Raw genomic sequence first — 21,405 nt, 5'->3', positions numbered from 1 at the left:
CAGTTCTACTGTACGGAGCTGAAACTTGGAGAATTACAACAACTACTATCAAGAAGGTACAAGTATTTATACATGGTTGTCTACGCAAGATACTCAACATCCATTGGCCGGATACCATCAGCAATAGCCTTCTGTGGGAGAGAACAAACCAACTTCCAGCTGAAGAAATTAGGAAAAGACGATGGAAATGCATAGGACATATATTACGCAAATCGTCAAACTGCATCACGAGGCAAGCCCTAACTTGGAATCCTGAAGGGAAGCGAAAAAGAAGAAGGCCAAAGAACACATTGCGTCGGATAATAGAAGCAGATATAAAAACGATGAATTACAACTGGACGGAGCTAGAAAGCATTGCCCAGGACAGGGTTGGATGGAGAATGCTGGTGAGCGGCCTATGCTCCTTCACGAGGAGTAACAGGCGTAAGTAAGTAAGTCTTATCATAAGCTTTATTTTGGCCTATGAACTATTATTATACGATTTACCATTCTTGAATTATGCCCTGTCTATTAATTACTACCTCCCACACTCGCAGCCACATTTGGCCAAATCTTGTACAAATGTTGTTTCCTATTTTATGGTACGGTGTTGTCTGTTTGATTGGTATATAAACCCAGTATGTTTGAAATAAATGATTCATATTGCCGAGGCTGAGATTGGTGTTCTGGACTTAACTGGCTGGGCTAGACACGAAGCACGACCAATCAGGACTCTAGACTGCTCGTACGGGATTTATGCGTCACTGGTCCGATCGATAAGTCACTGCTCTCTAATTGGTAGTATCGTTACATACATTCGCATGGCACACAGCCCACAAGATATAACAATCATAAAATAACAAAATAGTCAATATGAAGCAATAGTAAAGTTAAGTTACTACATTTAAATATATTTATTCAAGAGAAATCAAAATAATGACAATCGGTATAAAAGTGTATATATAGATATATACGACAGAAGTGAAGCGGATAAAATTACATAAAATTATTTAAAAGAAAAGAATCAAGTTAAAACATATCTTATTCGACAAAGATTTAAGTTCTCTTTTGTTGCATTTAAAAATTTGTACGGTATACCTGAAACAAAAAGATTGATCAGAGAATGAATAAATGTCAGAGAAAAATTAACAAAATTGATAAATTTTTAGCTCTTGAAAACTACATAATTTAAGTCTAAGAATGATCTTACTGAACTGTAAATATTATGTCTTTGAACAGATTAGTAAATAGACACTTATGTAGACAGGTAGTGTGGAAAACAATTGGATAACCTATCATCTCAGTATGGTTGTGAATGAATACAACTTAAGTCATTCTCATAAAGTGTTCTTCATTATTTGGTGAGTTAAGTTTTCATTATGATCAAGTTATATATATCTTATCAATGGGATATAATGTATAACGAATGTATAGTCATTTTTAATTCAAGGAAATCTTTAAATAAGGAGGGAGAAATGATTCATTTTAAAGTAATTAATAAATTCTAGCTGTGAACAGTAAAATAAAATTAAGCAGAATAATACATGATTATTTTTATGATAAGAACTTACCTTTTGGAATATATACGATACAAGGTTTTGTTAAAGGAATGGCAAATTTCGCAATCTGTACAGCATAAAGACTGTAAGAACTGTTATTATTCATAAGAACAGGAGGACTTGACATCATTTTGAATACATTTATAGCGTTCGGATCATAATGAAGTTGACGTCTTTCTTGTTCCTTACTGACAATCCTCGTAAGATTTGCATTCATTTCAAAACAAGGTATACGAGTCTTAGTTCTACTTGGAAAAGCACCAGATAAAGCTGGAACTACGTAACTCGAGTATTCCATAGTAGAAAATTTGAATGGAGGAAATTGTGCATTTTCTGGATATATCACCTCTATAATTAAGGATAAAATCACTACCCATTACTGCTTATATCAGATTTAAAAGTTATTACAAAAATGAACAGACATTTTGTTTTACGAATGATAATCAGAGGAACTAAGATAGCCCATTACCATATGTTAAAATGACCTTCAGGTAACCGAAGTTAGGTGTGCTCAACAGGCTAAGTAGATATACCTAACTAAATGTTAATAATAAAATATTGATTTCATAATGATCGCCGAATGTTGATGTTCACTGTAGTAAGAATATGGGACGATATCTTCTTGTAACTCAACATAATATCTTCAAAACAGTTTTCCAAACATCAAAATAAGCAGGGACAATTCAGTTTATTTTAATTACTAGTTTCACTACTTAAGAAAATATAATAAATTCGAAGGCTAAATAATTCACCGATTAGTTCAAGAATCACCAAATATTCAAACACAGATAATATTGTGATTGTTGTCGGTTTTTGGTATGGAAATATACATACGTCCCAGTCAGGCTAGTCAGATGTTTTTGATCTGAGGTGTGTTGAAGTTCAGTAGAATAGATTGTTATAATTTGTGGTTTGAATGCTTATTGTCTTGGCTCTTTTAATGCTATTTTTGTATCTGGTCGTCGCTGATTGTTATGTCGGAAACGCCTATCACATGTACTCGGAACGAGGGACCACTGCAATTCCCACGACGCGAAAGTAAGAACACAAAGACTGGCATAAGTGATGATTTATTAACCCCAAAACACTGACGACGACGACGACGACTCTAGTAGGAAACACACTCATTTATATATTGATTGTAGACCCATTTTGATTAATAATTAGAATATAATCACATAACAAATCACATACTGAGCATAGTCCATGTCAATGGGATACAAGAATATCGCATATTATACAGAATAAAATATCATACGAGAAAAGAAAACAAATACTACATTGAGTAATCATTACATTGAATCAAACGGAAGTAACCTTGAACAAAATTCATAATGAGTAAATCAATCGAAAATTGACTTTTTTCCCATCATATCATAGATACTGGAAAGGTATCTAGTGTACATATTTGTCTAAGGTAAATTATCGTCCCATTAGTGTAGACGGGGAAAAATCGAGCGTTATAACACATTAATTAGTGTGGTCTAGTATCCGTCCTAATCCTTATTAATCACTTTTGTTTTAAAAGTAGGTCACCATTATATTTAAACCAAGTAGATTTGAAATAATCTCTGTCAATCAAACTTCTATTTGGCTATTTGTTTAAACGTTAATGAATGTTCGCTGATTACTGAAATACAGATCACCTACCTATGCAATATAAAATATATTCTGCATATGAGAACGATAAAGCTAATTTACTCAAAGTAATATTAACGTTAGTAAGAACTTTTAGTCAAAATATGGTTGGGTAAGAAAAAAATATTATTCAATACTTCGTCTGTTATTTGACATACGTTGGAAAGGAGATGCATCATTGATCCCGATAGGCAACTGTGTTTCTGTATGTGATATCCATTCAACATCTGGATCCAATTGAATTCGCATACATGGATCTGTTTCAGGTTTCTGTGCACCTTTTTATAGAAAAATAGAAGTAGTGGCATAGTTGTTAATATATTTTAGATTAAAATATTTAGTTATGAGCACCTAAAACTTTATGGTAAAAGCTGCCGTAAAAGTTACTTTCAATTGACTATCAGACTCAGCTTCCTAGCTACCACCAAAGACTAGCTACACTTGACCTGAGATACTAGTATCCAGTAACTGCGAGAAAATAATACAACCATAGGTTCAAAAAGAACAGAAACTTCAGGGTCCTATGATGCATCCCAAGTACGATGAAATATGAATATCTAGTAATGTGTACTTCATACAGTAAGCGATACTTCAGAATAAGTTTACTGAATAGATCTTTAATTTAGTGCACACTTGATAAATAAGACAACATATAAACTGTGAAGAAATTAGAATACAGGCAAGATGAAAATAACTCAAAATATTTAAGAAAAAAGTAACATTACAGAAAATATACAACAACAGATAAGTCGGTAACCTAAATATTATTATATTTCGCTCTTATAGTCACCTACCTTTCAGTGATCTGTAACGTTTGGCCAGCTTTTGAAGGCGTTTTGCTCGATTGATTTTTTCATTTCTTAAAAACTGAGTACGATTATTTTGACAACGTTTTAAACGATTGAGAAATTTTTGACGTCTGTTAATTTCATCTGGGTCAGGTAATATAGCTAATCCAATTGGTTTTTGATAAACTAAACCATATTCATCTTTATCCGGTTCATAAACAACTACTTTATTCCTATCATGTGTAGCTGGTACACGTAGTCGTTTACTACGTCTTAAATGGCCATCACTTTGTATAAAACTTTTAGTAGGAGGTCGTTTTGATTCTTGTAAAAAACAAAATTAACAAATAGGTCAGTGTCAACCAATGAAAAAATGAACATCAGGAAATAGCATTTAGAAAAAGTTTGAAATACAAATACTTTTATTCGTGAACTGATTATTACTATTACTACTTTGCCATCGATGACATTCTGGAAACAGCTCTGATGAATGTAAGTAATGGTGGTGTGGATCTGTTGCCTGGAGAAAGACTTCTCGACCTTGAGTATGCGGACGATATTGTCTTACTGTGCGATAATGCCCAAGGCATGCAATCCGCACATAATCAGTTGGCAATAAATGTCCGTAGGTATGGTATGTGCTTTGCACCTTCGAAGTGCAAAGTACTTCTACAAGACTGGCAGGATTCCAATCCTGTACTCACCCTGGATGGTGAGCAGATAGAAGTAGTCGAAAAGTTCGTGTATCTGGGTAGCTGCATAAGTCCTGGTGGGGATGTGAGTGATGAGATCAATGCACGTATAGTGAAAGCCAGAGCGGCTTATGCCAATCTGGGCCATCTTTGGCGCCTTCGTGATGTTAGTCTGGCTGTAAAAGGTCGGATTTACAACGCGTCGGTGAGAGCGGTTTTGCTCTATGCTTGTGAAACCTGGTCTCTCCGAGTTGAGGACGTTAGACGACTTTCTGTGTTCGATCATCGTTGTCTCCGAAGGATTGCTGACATCCAGTGGCAACACCATGTTAGTAATGCAGGGGTTCTGCATCGTGTGTTCGGGCGCAGAGACGACAATGCAATTGGGGTCACCATCTTGAAACACCGACTTCGGTGGCTTGGACATGTTCTCCGAATGTCATCCCAGAGAATTCCACGTCGTGCATTATTTGCCGACGCTGGGACTGGTTGGAAAAAGCGGAGAGGTGGTTAGTATATGACATGGTGTCGTGGGATGAAAGGAAACTGTAAAGGACTGGCTTGTGTTGGTCCTCCACGACTCCCTGGTTGGGATCCGAGAGATGGTGCTACACAGTGGCTAGAGACGTTATCAGATATGGCTCAGAATAGAAGCCAGTGGCGATCCTGCTGTAACCTTCTTTTACTTTCTTCGTAAAAAGTGGTTGTATCTTACTTAACTGAAAGATTTCTTCTGATTGTACCCTTCTGTTCCCCTACTATTGCTATTATTATTACACTACCTTACACCAATCTCTTCGTTATTGTTTATTATTATTACTATTTTTTACGTTCCTCACTTTTTCTTCTTCTTAGATTCTCATTGTTTTGTGTGGTGCATATATATTTGGCGCACTCCTGTACCAATATATATGTGTTCAAATAAAATAAATAATAAATAAATTCCTGATCCTGAAAATATCTTTCCTAAATAAGCTAACTATGATTAGTTTACATTAGATAAACTAAGACATTTGATTGTGTACATTGAAAGCAAAAAGTTGATGTGAATACATCATTATAACCTAGAAAAGAAACATTCTAGTAATAAAATATAGAATATAATAAATTTTATAACAAAAACTAGTCATCATGTCAGTCAGTCAGCTAAATGTAGGACCAAGCACATATATGCATCGGTCCAAGTTACCACACCTCATTAGCACAACAAAATCAACACCAAGTTAATATGCACAGTTACCTCAATGGCAGTAAAAAATCAACACTTCATATAAGGATATGATACAGGGAGAAAGAATTAACGCCGTAGAAAGTTAGTAACTTCACGGACTGATTCTATGTTTTGGTTTGTCCGCCCCTAACTTTCTTCCAACCATTCCCAACACTAGTCGGCATTGTGCGTCGTGGTAATCGGTGTTCAGGCATACGTATCACGTGGCCCAACCATCTCAGTCAATGAAGATTTACAAAATCATCATGTATTCAGGTCACAAATAAACTGTCTCTTATTTTTCTCCTAAAAACGGTGAGCCTTATCGTAATGATAAATAAGATGATGAAATATAAGAAAAATAAGTAATCGACTAACTGAATGGTAAAAACTGGCAATCGTATGGAGTACACCATGGAAGTTTAATTCTTGATAACGATAACGAGGAAGTGGATGGAGATGGATACTTCGAGTCTTGAGTGCTAGATAACGCAGTCGATTCAAAAAAGGATCCAATATTCTCTTTATTTTCACTCTGAGTCTATAGTTGAAACACAAATGAAAACATGAATAAATATATACGAACAATAGATGGTGATACTTCGTCAGTAACAGGAAATAAACAGATGGAACACAAAAAATCGAACAACAGACAAGAATTGTAAATGGCTGACTTCAAGTCATTGATACTACGTCACTTTTAATATAAGCTGGAAAAATTTAACTAGTGATTCATCTGGTCAATGCTTAATGAATATGTATACAAAAAACCGAACTAATCCAACATACTAAACACCAAATTAATCAAAAATGTACAAACTGATTATAATAGGTAATGATCTGTCATTAGGATTGTTAAAATGTGAACAACAGAAATGGTCTTATAAAAAATGTCCAACAAAACCACTAACTAGTAAGCATATTCTTGTCTAGGATTGATCATAGTGAATGAAACGGATTCAACTACATGAAGTATGCCTTGTAGCCATAAACTAGTAATCAGAAGAGTATTAAACATATCCGATTTCGTGACTAGTTAGTTATTATTTGTTGAACTCGAATTAAAAAAACAAACAAACAGATTGTCAAAACTAGGTCTTTTAGATAAGGTTATACGATTGTAAAATTTAACTTATTTCTTACTGAGTGATGTCACCAAAACTTTTCATTTGAACGATAACAGAGAAATTGAACTTCTGAATTATATGACAAAATGATTCATCTAAAACAGTTTGAATAATTCAATGCTAAAAGCCAACGTTAATAACACCAAATAAACTTGAATTTTTAGTCAATCGTGTTGACTTGTCAAATTATGTAGTTTATTTAATATAGGTGTGAGTAGATAATTCGGTGAAGGACCAATTTAAAGTACAATATAATCGTAATTTTCAGTTAAATTCAATAATTTTAACTGGATAAATTCAATGATAAAAGATATTCGAGTAACTTGAAGTATTTCTGATAATTAAGTTTCTCAAGAACTACATTTAACACGGAAACCATCAAGTTTTTCTAAAACTCAACAAAAAATTCATTAAGCCAGAAACATTTCATTGACAAAGGTAATAAAATTTAGAAAATACATGGCTTACCAAGGAACCTTCTTGATGAATTAGCTTTTCCGACAGTTCGCAATCAAAATGAGCAAGATCACTTTCCTCATGAGCAATCGGACCAACAGATACTCTGGGTTGAGAATTATCTGGACTATCAAAATATACTGTTCATGAAAAAAAAAGACAGAGGATGTCAGATTTTGATTTGTAACTATGTAAATAAAAGTAGTGTTTTTATAACAATCGAAGAAGTCTTTTAAAGTAGAATTTAGCACCACTTAATTATTTCTAGGATTAAAATTCAAGAACTGAACGTCACTACGTTGTTTGTCTAATAAATAAGTTCGAATAAGGTCAAAAACACTTTACTGTTCAAAATTTGTCCCGTTTACATTTCCATTGCTCAAAACCCTAGTGGTATTTTCCAGTCGTTTTTCGTCCCGTGTATTTGTGAAAATTTGTATATAGATAAGGGTTCCCATATTCAGCTTGTCAGAAATCATTACAATCGTGAAACGGTGAACAAAAAGCAAGAGATCACACACGTCCAATGTTTTCACGAACAAAGAAAGTCGATATTCATCCTTGTGGCTGTCACTACTATTGGCTTAAAAAGAGCTTTCTTATTTACCTTGTTATCTTCATAAATATCCTTTAGTATTTCATGAACTTTCCCAGACTTTTTGTCAATTTATACCAAAGCCTTAGTGGTCTAGTTCGTGCATTTATTAAAACAGACTATGTAAAATTAGCAGTCCTTCAGTATAACTTAGTATATCTTAGAAAAGTTATTCATCGAATGTAATGTATTAGAAATACCGGTTGTTTCTGGTAAGAAAAAGAATGCTAAACGAAACTTTAAAACAGTAGATATTAGTCAAATGGTGAAGGTCAGCTTAAATAAAATATTTATCTTTACATCATTCCATTGCTGAATGATAGAAAAGAAAAGAGACGAGTATTGTAAACTTAAGTTTCATTCCAGTAATTGCTTTGATCGAACGAATATCGAATAGATTGTAACTCTTAGGACTGAGTGACAGATTATTGTTATTTATCTTCTCACTGGGGTAAAAAAAAAAACTTAGTAGACAACTGTTATTTTATCTCTGTAGTCTCTTTATTGTAAGCTCCCGGTGGACGAATTAACTGTTGTGATGTGTATCTAGATTATTATAATCCACTATGTACCGTCTGCTTTGCTCTTTGCTGCTTATGGCAGTCAGGCAACTACAACGTAGGACCAGGCACATATGCTTATGGCATGATTGTATGTACAGTACGACTTCATATTGAAGTGTGCTGAGGTCTGATAATTTATGTTGAGATATAATAATAGGAATTTGGCTGCTTTTTTCTGACACAAGGCTAAAGATAGATGGCATGGGAATCGGTGGAGTCATAGAAGAAAAAGCTTACGTTAGCTCAAAATTAACTGCATTTGTCAGGACGTATTACTGGATATAGACGGAATACCATACACTGGGTAGCAAAATTCTGATTTACAAGCTTAAAAAGTGATATGAATTAAATACTCAGGAATAAAAGTAATGACTAGAAAATTCTATCTTGTAAACGATCAATCACATTTTTTTTATTGAAATATAGTTCAATCCTTACATTTATTCGTTTAGGAATTATACGATTACTGTAAATGAAATTTAGTAAGCCAAAACAATTTACCCGACACGTTTATTGACGATTATTCCAACAGCATGTGGAGTGACGTTATAGACGCGACCAGTTCGACCATGATATGACTTGTGGGGCATACCCTTTTGGACACCACCATCACCCTTTATATCTACGATATCACCACGTCGATACACTCGCATATAAACCGAAGACGGCAGAGGTCCATGGTGCCTGAATTTTCGAGAGAATAAGTATCTTGTGCCTCGACGATAACCTTTGGTGTTTGTCATTGTGTCACCTCGTGATCAGAAGTTCGCCAAACGCGGCCCCGCTCCTTGAATGTAGAAAAACAAGACACATTATTCAGTAGCATCCAATATTCAATAGACAGAATACGAATATTACGAGTTTGCAAAATATGGTTGATTTCCATGAGCTTCATTATTGCTACTTCTGTTTGGTTACACGTTTTCCTAACCTCCGATTATTGTTAACTTTGCTATTGAGCTGCACTAATCCTGAACAGTTCGTTAAATGATGTGGGTTTGTATAACTTATGATCTGAATGAGTTCATTTCTCTTAAGAAATTAGGGTTTCTGACACCAACCGTCAACAAATTACCATATAGAAGGTAGATTAGTTGAGACGTAGAAAATCATAGAGGAAATTAAAATGCAGCAGAACTGAGAGCAGACGATCTTCTGAAGGAGTAATTAGATAAATAAATTTATCACTTAGCAATCTGACCGAATTATGAGAATAAAGTGGGGAGCGGAAATTATAATAAATGAACCAAGAATAGAGTAGCATATGTGGTGATTGCAGTGGTAGATGAGTTACGCGACATCAATTTGTTACAACTAGTTCAAAATGGAGATAATAATTCATTACGAAGTACGTAATTATCAGATACCCTCCTCAAGCTCTCTCCATCGAGGCCTGTGTCTGCTTCGACTAGAGGAGAATTTCAGGTGGAGGTTATTCACTTGGGTATTCTTACCAGGATGTGTAATTTTTCGAAAGTCACCTCATGAAGCACTCTGGTGATTTCTGATGTGATGGTTGCATTGAGATGACCTACATTAATTAGCATGTTGCGTGGCATTACCAGACCACCTCCTCTCGTAGTAGAGTGAAAATGATCGCAAGCCTTGAGATCTATCGCCGTACAGTCTGTTTCTCATTCTCGTCACCTACTTCTTTTCCCGTCCATATATTCGCACTAAGAGATTTACGCCTCCTTTGAGGATAGATAGTGTGACAATGTTCTGATCGTCCTGTTTAGACCGTGAGTACGTGTCAAAGCGATTCAAAAAGAGTTCTCGAGAGATCACGCCGAGTTTTCATCTCATAAAGTGAATGGCTACATTTTCAGTGATAGCATCATCAATGTAGTTTTAGCTTGTGTTCAAGCTCTCTATGGTTGATAGTCATCATGAGGCAAAACGTTCAGGATATGACATTTTATAAGGTTGAATTGTAACCAAATGTTCATCCCGATTCCTGGTTGTTGTCAAGCAATCCGGAGGTCTGCATGAATTCTTATCGCTTCTTATGGACCCCCATATTCCGACGTCATGGGAATCAACGAGATTTACGTTAAGGCACATAAAGCACATTGTTTTTATTCATGTATTCCCTCATTCAGTCACTGACAAGTACTTCCATTCACCTCGATACCACTGGGAGTGATGCAACAGGTCTGTGTCAGGTTAGATCCTTTTTCTCCTATTCTGAGGCCTGCAGAGGGCGTATCCTGTTCTCATTCAGCGCTATTTCCAAGTTTAGTTCTCGATGTGGTTGTGTATACATGAAAATAATCTTCATCAAACTCATAAACCGTCGTTCCTGACACTCACTATGTTCCAATCTCTATGTCCGACACTTCATCGTGGTTAAACGTCGTCAATAGACCCTGATTTACCAATACTCTCAGTTTATTGTGAGTCAGAAAGAAATTCATAGGTGCTTCGTCGATAATGTCATCTAAATTTGCTGTTTCTCTGTCCATGTCGATAAACTCTTACGTCTTATTAAACTACGTAACCAAAAATTCCACGTCGGCTTGAAATGAACATCCATCGGCATCCTTCGTCACGTCGTCCAGGAGCAGCTTCAGGTACTAAACAATGTATGGAAGTACGTTTACATGGCTGATTGTCCTGATCCTCCACTACCACTTAAGACTAACTTTCATAATTAAATTGACAACATATGTGTGCATTCTCCTTCTATGGTCGACGTTTGGAAACAGTCGCCTTGACTGCTTCATTACGGTTTGTGCCAATTAGCTTTCAATTTCCATTAAAGTGCACTGATTGTTTTGATACATATATTATTGATTGACACGCAACATTCCACCACATCTGCAAATTTAAGGCTGGTGGCGATGTTCCAGTGTTTAACTTTTTGTCCTAGTAAAATTCGGATCCGATTTATCCGTGGGTGAGACTGTATTTTCGTCCTTGGAAGTGTATAGGGAGTGAACGGTCGAGTTCCCTTGTCGTATAACTGAAGATTGTGAGTCCCTGATTCTTCCATTTATTCGTAACAATTGATTTCCTAGTTGAAGTTCCAGAACAGACCTCCAAGATCTCTGCCATCCATATGTTAGGATGGGCAAAGTCATCTTCTTGTTACGCTAATGCAGAGATGAACTAGGATGTGGCGACTCCTCTCCACTGCAGAGAGTCAACTTTTTCACTAACATCACCCTGGCGAAAGAAGCCTAATGTGGTGTGATCTCTAATGCGATGGCCAAAGTAATGTGCATATATCCCATTCAACTTACAAAATGGTTTCATCATACTCTTCCCAACTACCACTCTTGTTTATTCGCTTATGTAGGATACACTTTTTATTTACTTGGCCTATCTTTCTAACATTTATGAAATAATGGTCCATGTAATGCATTGTGCTTAAACAATTTTTCAAATGAGAGTATGAACCAGCAATGTAAGATGTAATTCGTAGCATTGTGTTGATATGCTTGCGGGTTTGATTCTATACGTTAAGAGGAAATGTGTATTCTTACAAGCAGAGGGATTTAAATACACCAATAACATATCTAGTAGCTCGTATGTGTTTGTTTGTCCAACAATTTGAACTGCTCATAGAGTTTTTTTTCAGGAATTTAGCTGGTAGGCTATTTGAAATAACAGAAAAGTATGTACGTAAGAAGATGTTTCAAAATATCTTAAACCTAAAATGTTGTAGTTCAACTAAACTTGTGTGACTTATTTTATAATGGGGCGGTTCAGTAGGATTCAGAGAATATGGTAACTGGTATACAAGCGTGATGCAATAAGTAAGGTTGAATCTAGCTCATCTTCTTCAAAGAGGTTACAGTCCTAGTGTGTCAAATCATATAAATCAACTCTTAACACAATCCATTCTCGAAGACTTCTTTGTAATTTGCTGCTGTGTTCCTTCGACACTCAACCTGCAGCGTATATGGGGTTGCTGGGGTTAAGTGAATAATGTTGGAGCACCGAATAGACGCAGACTTAGCGTAGGACTAGCTCAGGCTCATACTTATTGAAGTAATAAATTACAGAACCCATAAGTTTGAATTCTTTCGCACTAATCGAGGCTATTTGCTCGGAAAGTGATAGATCATTCGGGCATTTTTAGCAATGGCCTCCGTATCACGTACATGTATTGGCCTTCCGCACAATTCAAAGTCTGGTCCATATTGCTGCTTCTGACACCAACCCAGCTACTTTTGTTATATCCAAACTGGAGTTAGTAATTTGTAAACCATACTTTTATCCTGTTTGATTCCTGTAAAATAAACTTGATTGTTTCATTTATTCTGTTTTGGTGGCATGTGTAGAATACTTGCAGTTCGCCAGTGTATAGTAAATTTTTCTCTTAGTCAAGGCAATTACGAGTGCTAAAAACGTTCATTACGAACGAAAGAGTCCATAGTATACTTTCTTCTACAACTTAACTACTTACACACGTGCTGATGTTCATATTTAACTTCGGTAATTTGGTACCGACCATTTATATTTGCCGAAGTTACGAGTTATAACTGTAGAATCCAAACTACGGTTTGGATAGAAGAATAGCCGACCGGGGAATTTAGACACGCGCCCTTTCCCGTCGAAATCAAAACAAGTAATCGGGTAAATAGCGGTTCTAAACAAATATTACCACCCGGCTATTCAACCAATAATTGTTCAATCAATCAAATCAGTCACAACAAATGAACGTTATTCTATCCTGACTGGATAGAACACACACAAAAGGAGGAGCAAATCAATATGGCTACCGCCAAGAACAAGTGTCAAGTAAAACAACACAGATGCAGTTCGGGAAGAAACACAAACTTAGTGAATGCGTAAGAAAAACAAAAACTGTAATGAAAAATACAAGTATTAACAATTCAATGTAATCAAAAGACAACGATGTACAACTAAGGGGATCAATAGGAACAAAGTACAAGTATATACATGGAGGGATTTTCACCAACACAAAACATTCACAATGGATTTTACAATAACTATCCTACTTGATTCACAACACTCAGTTTAGTGATCGTAGAGCTAGAAGCCACATTATACGCGACCTCAGTTATGTGAACTCATGCAGCGATTTAGAAGTAAGTATTGACTTAGCAAGTAGTCAAGGGTAATTCTCCACAGTCTTCGGCTTGTTTTGTCAAATAACAAGAGTGGCGTTTTTGAATATTAGTCTTTAACTTCCCCCATGTATTTCTTACATATGTGTCCTCTGCGAAAACGTTTCTAGCTACTTGTTCTAGTGCTACATTTATTTGCCTTAAACTCTTCTTTACATTCGTTTCAGTACCTAGTTGCCAAGCAGATTCATAAGCAACTATGACAAGCGAAACACAACACCCACATTATCACATAGACAAATATCCTAAACAAAACAAATATCGACTTTCTTATTAAACCCTCCACCACATAAACACTGACTACTCACATCCACCAACCACATAGAAACTCAATATCACACTTACCACCACTCCCCACATTCCCTCTGACCGTGCCTCTTCTCCCACGCCGTCTACCCACCATCATCTACAATAGAAACAACAACAACAGAAACAATATTATTCGTAATCATAATCATAGCCACACCAACAACATGTACAACGCACTAGCTTCCCTCATACACCACCACCACCACCACCACCACCACCACCACTACCACCACCACTACCATCAACGGAAATACAACAGAAACACACAACTATTCCCATATAAATTGAATACTGAAAGCTTCACTAAAACTAAACTCACCGGGACAACCGCACCCACAGGCTCCACTGTTCCACCTGAAATTAAAAACACACAAGTTAATACTCTACAAATATTCAACAAAACACAATATTATACTTTCACCAAAACCACAGTGGTTCACCTCATCCAATAAAGCAGTGCTCCACGTCGCCACACACATTCACTTCACGTACCACCTACTTACTTACTTACTCACTCACTCACCACCACACACTCACACAATAAAAACACACAAATTAAACCCGATCAACATAATTACACTCACCATTCCATGCAATTACATACAACCATGAATCTATCTGCTTAACGATCTAACACTACCAAGTCACAATTGTCGTAACTCGGACCGGTCACTCAATTCAATCATGTACATCATAACGGAAATTCTTACCCAATCTAGCTGTTCTCTCGTCGGAAAACAACACACTCGTCTTCGCACATCACTAAACACTTATCACAACTACAAAACATCGTAGCTACCACTCTACAAATCAACTCGTCAAACAAACAAACAAACAAACACACACACACTAACACACAAAATATCTCCATGTGACCAAACAAATACTCAAAAGCAACATAACTATCACAATACCCAACACAACATCAATACTCATGAATCACGTCCCACACTAACAACAACAACAACAACAACAACCCACACTACCAAACGATTTGACAACAAATAAAGTGTCAAAAATCAACAATTACCTCTGTCAGGAAAACTGATCGATCGAGAAGAAACTAGTGAATTCAAATCGCCATTCATTGACATCGATTTCTCTGAAAAATTCACCGATTAACAAACACACATCAGTTGAGTCTGATACTATCACGTCGAAACAATGAAAGGTTACTAAGGAAAGTTTCGGATGCGCATTTTCTACAAATAGCATCCAAAACATAAATATACAACTTCAACTCCCAACACAAACACACCAAACTCATCAAAACCAATATGTACACTTCTGCACAACCACATAAAACTCCATACATGTTTCAATGCACTCACCTTCTTCATCACCCTCCGTCAATTTCGGATCCATCGCCGTCAACACGCACACAGCTTTAGATTCACCCACTGTCAAAACAGAACACCCTGAAACGGTGCTCGCATCTCCGTTCACTGATCCTAAAACAATACAACCCATAATCAATATCAATAAAACAAGTCGTTCCTAACAAATAACACTCAACTGAACATCTACGAAAATATCTCAAAATTACCTTTCTCAACTATGGGCTCTGCTAACACAGACTCGCTCAATCTCAATGGGGAAAACGATTCTGAAAGTATACAAAAACAATTACACAAAATCTTAAATGCTCATCATCACATCGATAACAAACACTCCACTGTCACATTCACAGTAACATTGAATATAATCATCAACGCAAGCACCAATATGACAAGCGAAACACAACACCCACATTATCACATAGACAAATATCCTAAACAAAACAAATATCGACTTTCTTATTAAACCCTCCACCACATAAACACTGACTACTCACATCCACCAACCACATAGAAACTCAATATCACACTTACCACCACTCCCCACATTCCCTCTGACCGTGCCTCTTCTCCCACGCCGTCTACCCACCATCATCTACAATAGAAACAACAACAACAGAAACAATATTATTCGTAATCATAATCATAGCCACACCAACAACATGTACAACGCACTAGCTTCCCTCATACACCACCACCACCACCACCACCACCCACTACCATCAACGGAAATACAACAGAAACACACAACTATTCCCATATAAATTGAATACTGAAAGCTTCACTAAAACTAAACTCACCGGGACAACCGCACCCACAGGCTCCACTGTTCCACCTGAAATTAAAAACACACAAGTTAATACTCTACAAATATTCAACAAAACACAATATTATACTTTCACCAAAACCACAGTGGTTCACCTCATCCAATAAAGCAGTGCTCCACGTCGCCACACACATTCACTTCACGTACCACCTACTTACTTACTTACTCACTCACTCACCACCACAACTCACACAATAAAAACACACAAATTAAACCCGATCAACATAATTACACTCACCATTCCATGCAATTACATACAACCATGAATCTATCTGCTTAACGATCTAACACTACCAAGTCACAATTGTCGTAACTCGGACCGGTCACTCAATTCAATCATGTACATCATAACGGAAATTCTTACCCAATCTAGCTGTTCTCTCGTCGGAAAACAACACACTCGTCTTCGCACATCACTAAACACTTATCACAACTACAAAACATCGTAGCTACCACTCTACAAATCAACTCGTCAAACAAACAAACAAACAAACACACACACACTAACACACAAAATATCTCCATGTGACCAAACAAATACTCAAAAGCAACATAACTATCACAATACCCAACACAACATCAATACTCATGAATCACGTCCCACACTAACAACAACAACAACAACAACAACAACCCACACTACCAAACGATTTGACAACAAATAAAGTGTCAAAAATCAACAATTACCTCTGTCAGGAAAACTGATCGATCGAGAAGAAACTAGTGAATTCAAATCGCCATTCATTGACATCGATTTCTCTGAAAAAATTCACCGATTAACAAACACACATCAGTTGAGTCTGATACTATCACGTCGAAACAATGAAAGGTTACTAAGGAAAGTTTCGGATGCGCATTTTCTACAAATAGCATCCAAAACATAAATATACAACTTCAACTCCCAACACAAACACACCAAACTCATCAAAACCAATATGTACACTTCTGCACAACCACATAAAACTCCATACATGTTTCAATGCACTCACCTTCTTCATCACCCTCCGTCAATTTCGGATCCATCGCCGTCAACACGCACACAGCTTTAGATTCACCCACTGTCAAAACAGAACACCCTGAAACGGTGCTCGCATCTCCGTTCACTGATCCTAAAACAATACAACCCATAATCAATATCAATAAAACAAGTCGTTCCTAACAAATAACACTCAACTGAACATCTACGAAAATATCTCAAAATTACCTTTCTCAACTATGGGCTCTGCTAACACAGACTCGCTCAATCTCAATGGGGAAAACGATTCTGAAAGTATACAAAAACAATTACACAAAATCTTAAATGCTCATCATCACATCGATAACAAACACTCCACTGTCACATTCACAGTAACATTGAATATAATCATCAACGCAAGCACCAATATGACAAGCGAAACACAACACCCACATTATCACATAGACAAATATCCTAAACAAAACAAATATCGACTTTCTTATTAAACCCTCCACCACATAAACACTGACTACTCACATCCACCAACCACATAGAAACTCAATATCACACTTACCACCACTCCCCACATTCCCTCTGACCGTGCCTCTTCTCCCACGCCGTCTACCCACCATCATCTACAATAGAAACAACAACAACAGAAACAATATTATTCGTAATCATAATCATAGCCACACCAACAACATGTACAACGCACTAGCTTCCCTCATACACCACCACCACCACCACCACCACCACTACCATCAACGGAAATACAACAGAAACACACAACTATTCCCATATAAATTGAATACTGAAAGCTTCACTAAAACTAAACTCACCGGGACAACCGCACCCACAGGCTCCACTGTTCCACCTGAAATTAAAAACACACAAGTTAATACTCTACAAATATTCAACAAAACACAATATTATACTTTCACCAAAACCACAGTGGTTCACCTCATCCAATAAAGCAGTGCTCCACGTCGCCACACACATTCACTTCACGTACCACTTACTTACTTACTTACTCACTCACTCACTCACTCACCACCACAACTCACACAATAAAAACACACAAATTAAACCCGATCAACATAATTACACTCACCATTCCATGCAATTACATACAACCATGAATCTATCTGCTTAACGATCTAACACTACCAAGTCACAATTGTCGTAACTCGGACCGGTCACTCAATTCAATCATGTACATCATAACGGAAATTCTTACCCAATCTAGCTGTTCTCTCGTCGGAAAACAACACACTCGTCTTCGCACATCACTAAACACTTATCACAACTACAAAACATCGTAGCTACCACTCTACAAATCAACTCGTCAAACAAACAAACAAACACACACTAACACACAAAATATCTCCATGTGACCAAACAAATACTCAAAAGCAACATAACTATCACAATACCCAACACAACATCAATACTCATGAATCACGTCCCACACTAACAACAACAACAACAACAACAACAACCCACACTACCAAACGATTTGACAACAAATAAAGTGTCAAAAATCAACAATTACCTCTGTCAGGAAAACTGATCGATCGAGAAGAAACTAGTGAATTCAAATCGCCATTCATTGACATCGATTTCTCTGAAAAAATTCACCGATTAACAAACACACATCAGTTGAGTCTGATACTATCACGTCGAAACAATGAAAGGTTACTAAGGAAAGTTTCGGATGCGCATTTTCTACAAATAGCATCCAAAACATAAATATACAACTTCAACTCCCAACACAAACACACCAAACTCATCAAAACCAATATGTACACTTCTGCACAACCACATAAAACTCCATACATGTTTCAATGCACTCACCTTCTTCATCACCCTCCGTCAATTTCGGATCCATCGCCGTCAACACGCACACAGCTTTAGATTCACCCACTGTCAAAACAGAACACCCTGAAACGGTGCTCGCATCTCCGTTCACTGATCCTAAAACAATACAACCCATAATCAATATCAATAAAACAAGTCGTTCCTAACAAATAACACTCAACTGAACATCTACGAAAATATCTCAAAATTACCTTTCTCAACTATGGGCTCTGCTAACACAGACTCGCTCAATCTCAATGGGGAAAACGATTCTGAAAGTATACAAAAACAATTACACAAAATCTTAAATGCTCATCATCACATCGATAACAAACACTCCACTGTCACATTCACAGTAACATTGAATATAATCATCAACGCAAGCACCAATATGACAAGCGAAACACAACACCCACATTATCACATAGACAAATATCCTAAACAAAACAAATATCGACTTTCTTATTAAACCCTCCACCACATAAACACTGACTACTCACATCCACCAACCACATAGAAACTCAATATCACACTTACCACCACTCCCCACATTCCCTCTGACCGTGCCTCTTCTCCCACGCCGTCTACCCACCATCATCTACAATAGAAACAACAACAACAGAAACAATATTATTCGTAATCATAATCATAGCCACACCAACAACATGTACAACGCACTAGCTTCCCATACACCACCACCACCACCACCACCACCACCACTACCACTACCACCACCACTACCACCACCACTACCATCAACGGAAATACAACAGAAACACACAACTATTCCCATATAAATTGAATACTGAAAGCTTCACTAAAACCAAACTCACCGGGACAACCGCACCCACAGGCTCCACTGTTCCACCTGAAATTAAAAACACACAAGTTAATACTCTACAAATATTCAACAAAACACAATATTATACTTTCACCAAAACCACAGTGGTTCACCTCATCCAATAAAGCAGTGCTCCACGTCGCCACACACATTCACTTCACGTACCACCTACTTACTTACTTACTCACTCACTCACCACCACAACTCACACAATAAAAACACACAAATTAAACCCGATCAACATAATTACACTCACCATTCCATGCAATTACATACAACCATGAATCTATCTGCTTAACGATCTAACACTACCAAGTCACAATTGTCGTAACTCGGACCGGTCACTCAATTCAATCATGTACATCATAACGGAAATTCTTACCCAATCTAGCTGTTCTCTCGTCGGAAAACAACACACTCGTCTTCGCACATCACTAAACACTTATCACAACTACAAAACATCGTAGCTACCACTCTACAAATCAACTCGTCAAACAAACAAACAAACAAACACACACACACTAACACACAAAATATCTCCATGTGACCAAACAAATACTCAAAAGCAACATAACTATCACAATACCCAACACAACATCAATACTCATGAATCACGTCCCACACTAACAACAACAACAACAACAACAACCCACACTACCAAACGATTTGACAACAAATAAAGTGTCAAAAATCAACAATTACCTCTGTCAGGAGAACTGATCGATCGAGAAGAAACTAGTGAATTCAAATCGCCATTCATTGACATCGATTTCTCTGAAAAAATTCACCGATTAACAAACACACATCAGTTGAGTCTGATACTATCACGTCGAAACAATGAAAGGTTACTAAGGAAAGTTTCGGATGCGCATTTTCTACAAATAGCATCCAAAACATAAATATACAACTTCAACTCCCAACACAAACACACCAAACTCATCAAAACCAATATGTACACTTCTGCACAACCACATAAAACTCCATACATGTTTCAATGCACTCACCTTCTTCATCACCCTCCGTCAATTTCGGATCCATCGCCGTCAACACGCACACAGCTTTAGATTCACCCACTGTCAAAACAGAACACCCTGAAACGGTGCTCGCATCTCCGTTCACTGATCCTAAAACAATACAACCCATAATCAATATCAATAAAACAAGTCGTTCCTAACAAATAACACTCAACTGAACATCTACGAAAATATCTCAAAATTACCTTTCTCAACTATGGGCTCTGCTAACACAGACTCGCTCAATCTCAATGGGGAAAACGATTCTGAAAGTATACAAAAACAATTACACAAAATCTTAAATGCTCATCATCACATCGATAACAAACACTCCACTGTCACATTCACAGTAACATTGAATATAATCATCAACGCAAGCACCAATATGACAAGCGAAACACAACACCCACATTATCACATAGACAAATATCCTAAACAAAACAAATATCGACTTTCTTATTAAACCCTCCACCACATAAACACTGACTACTCACATCCACCAACCACATAGAAACTCAATATCACACTTACCACCACTCCCCACATTCCCTCTGACCGTGC

The 21,405-nt window shown here is 36.9% G+C and overlaps 2 protein-coding genes across 2 annotated transcripts; both read right to left on the bottom strand.

Annotated features, from left to right (window-relative positions):
• Positions 1 to 877: 877 nt before the first annotated feature.
• TMCO7_1 (transmembrane and coiled-coil domains-containing protein 7) lies at positions 878 to 8,063 on the bottom strand. Its single transcript, XM_051212017.1, has 6 exons — positions 7,462 to 8,063; positions 6,245 to 6,407; positions 3,971 to 4,288; positions 3,335 to 3,454; positions 1,551 to 1,886; positions 878 to 1,077 (listed from the first exon to the last, which is right to left on the bottom strand). The coding sequence occupies exons 4-6, from the start codon at positions 3,423 to 3,425 to the stop codon at positions 1,004 to 1,006; spliced, it is 501 nt and encodes a 166-aa protein (XP_051072156.1). The 5' UTR covers positions 3,426 to 3,454; positions 3,971 to 4,288; positions 6,245 to 6,407; positions 7,462 to 8,063; the 3' UTR covers positions 878 to 1,003.
• Positions 8,064 to 8,873: 810 nt separating this feature from the next.
• RPL21_1 (60S ribosomal protein L21) lies at positions 8,874 to 9,412 on the bottom strand. Its single transcript, XM_051208715.1, has 2 exons — positions 9,109 to 9,412; positions 8,874 to 9,073 (listed from the first exon to the last, which is right to left on the bottom strand). The coding sequence occupies exons 1-2, from the start codon at positions 9,348 to 9,350 to the stop codon at positions 8,980 to 8,982; spliced, it is 336 nt and encodes a 111-aa protein (XP_051072155.1). The 5' UTR covers positions 9,351 to 9,412; the 3' UTR covers positions 8,874 to 8,979.
• Positions 9,413 to 21,405: the final 11,993 nt, after the last annotated feature.

Source organism: Schistosoma haematobium, chromosome ZW (assembly GCF_000699445.3).
Source record: "Schistosoma haematobium chromosome ZW, whole genome shotgun sequence".
NCBI classification, from domain to species: domain Eukaryota; kingdom Metazoa; phylum Platyhelminthes; class Trematoda; order Strigeidida; family Schistosomatidae; genus Schistosoma; species Schistosoma haematobium.
Note: the sequence above shows the minus strand (reverse complement) of the source record. Positions and strands in the feature narration are given on the sequence as shown.

What these genes read in the sequence shown, in the direction of transcription:
- TMCO7_1 (XM_051212017.1), bottom strand. Translation starts at nt 3,425, where the DNA reads ATGCGAATTCAATTGGATCCAGATGTTGAATGGATATCACATACAGAA. An exon ending in TGATGCATCTCCTTTCCAAC is followed by an intron (nt 1,887 to 3,334) that starts GTATGTCAAATA and finishes CCTTAATTATAG; the next exon opens with AGGTGATATATCCAGAAAAT. An exon ending in TATCGTATATATTCCAAAAG is followed by an intron (nt 1,078 to 1,550) that starts GTAAGTTCTTAT and finishes TTTTTGTTTCAG; the next exon opens with GTATACCGTACAAATTTTTA.
- RPL21_1 (XM_051208715.1), bottom strand. Translation starts at nt 9,350, where the DNA reads ATGACAAACACCAAAGGTTATCGTCGAGGCACAAGATACTTATTCTCT. An exon ending in ATCGTCAATAAACGTGTCGG is followed by an intron (nt 9,074 to 9,108) that starts GTAAATTGTTTT and finishes TTTCATTTACAG; the next exon opens with TAATCGTATAATTCCTAAAC.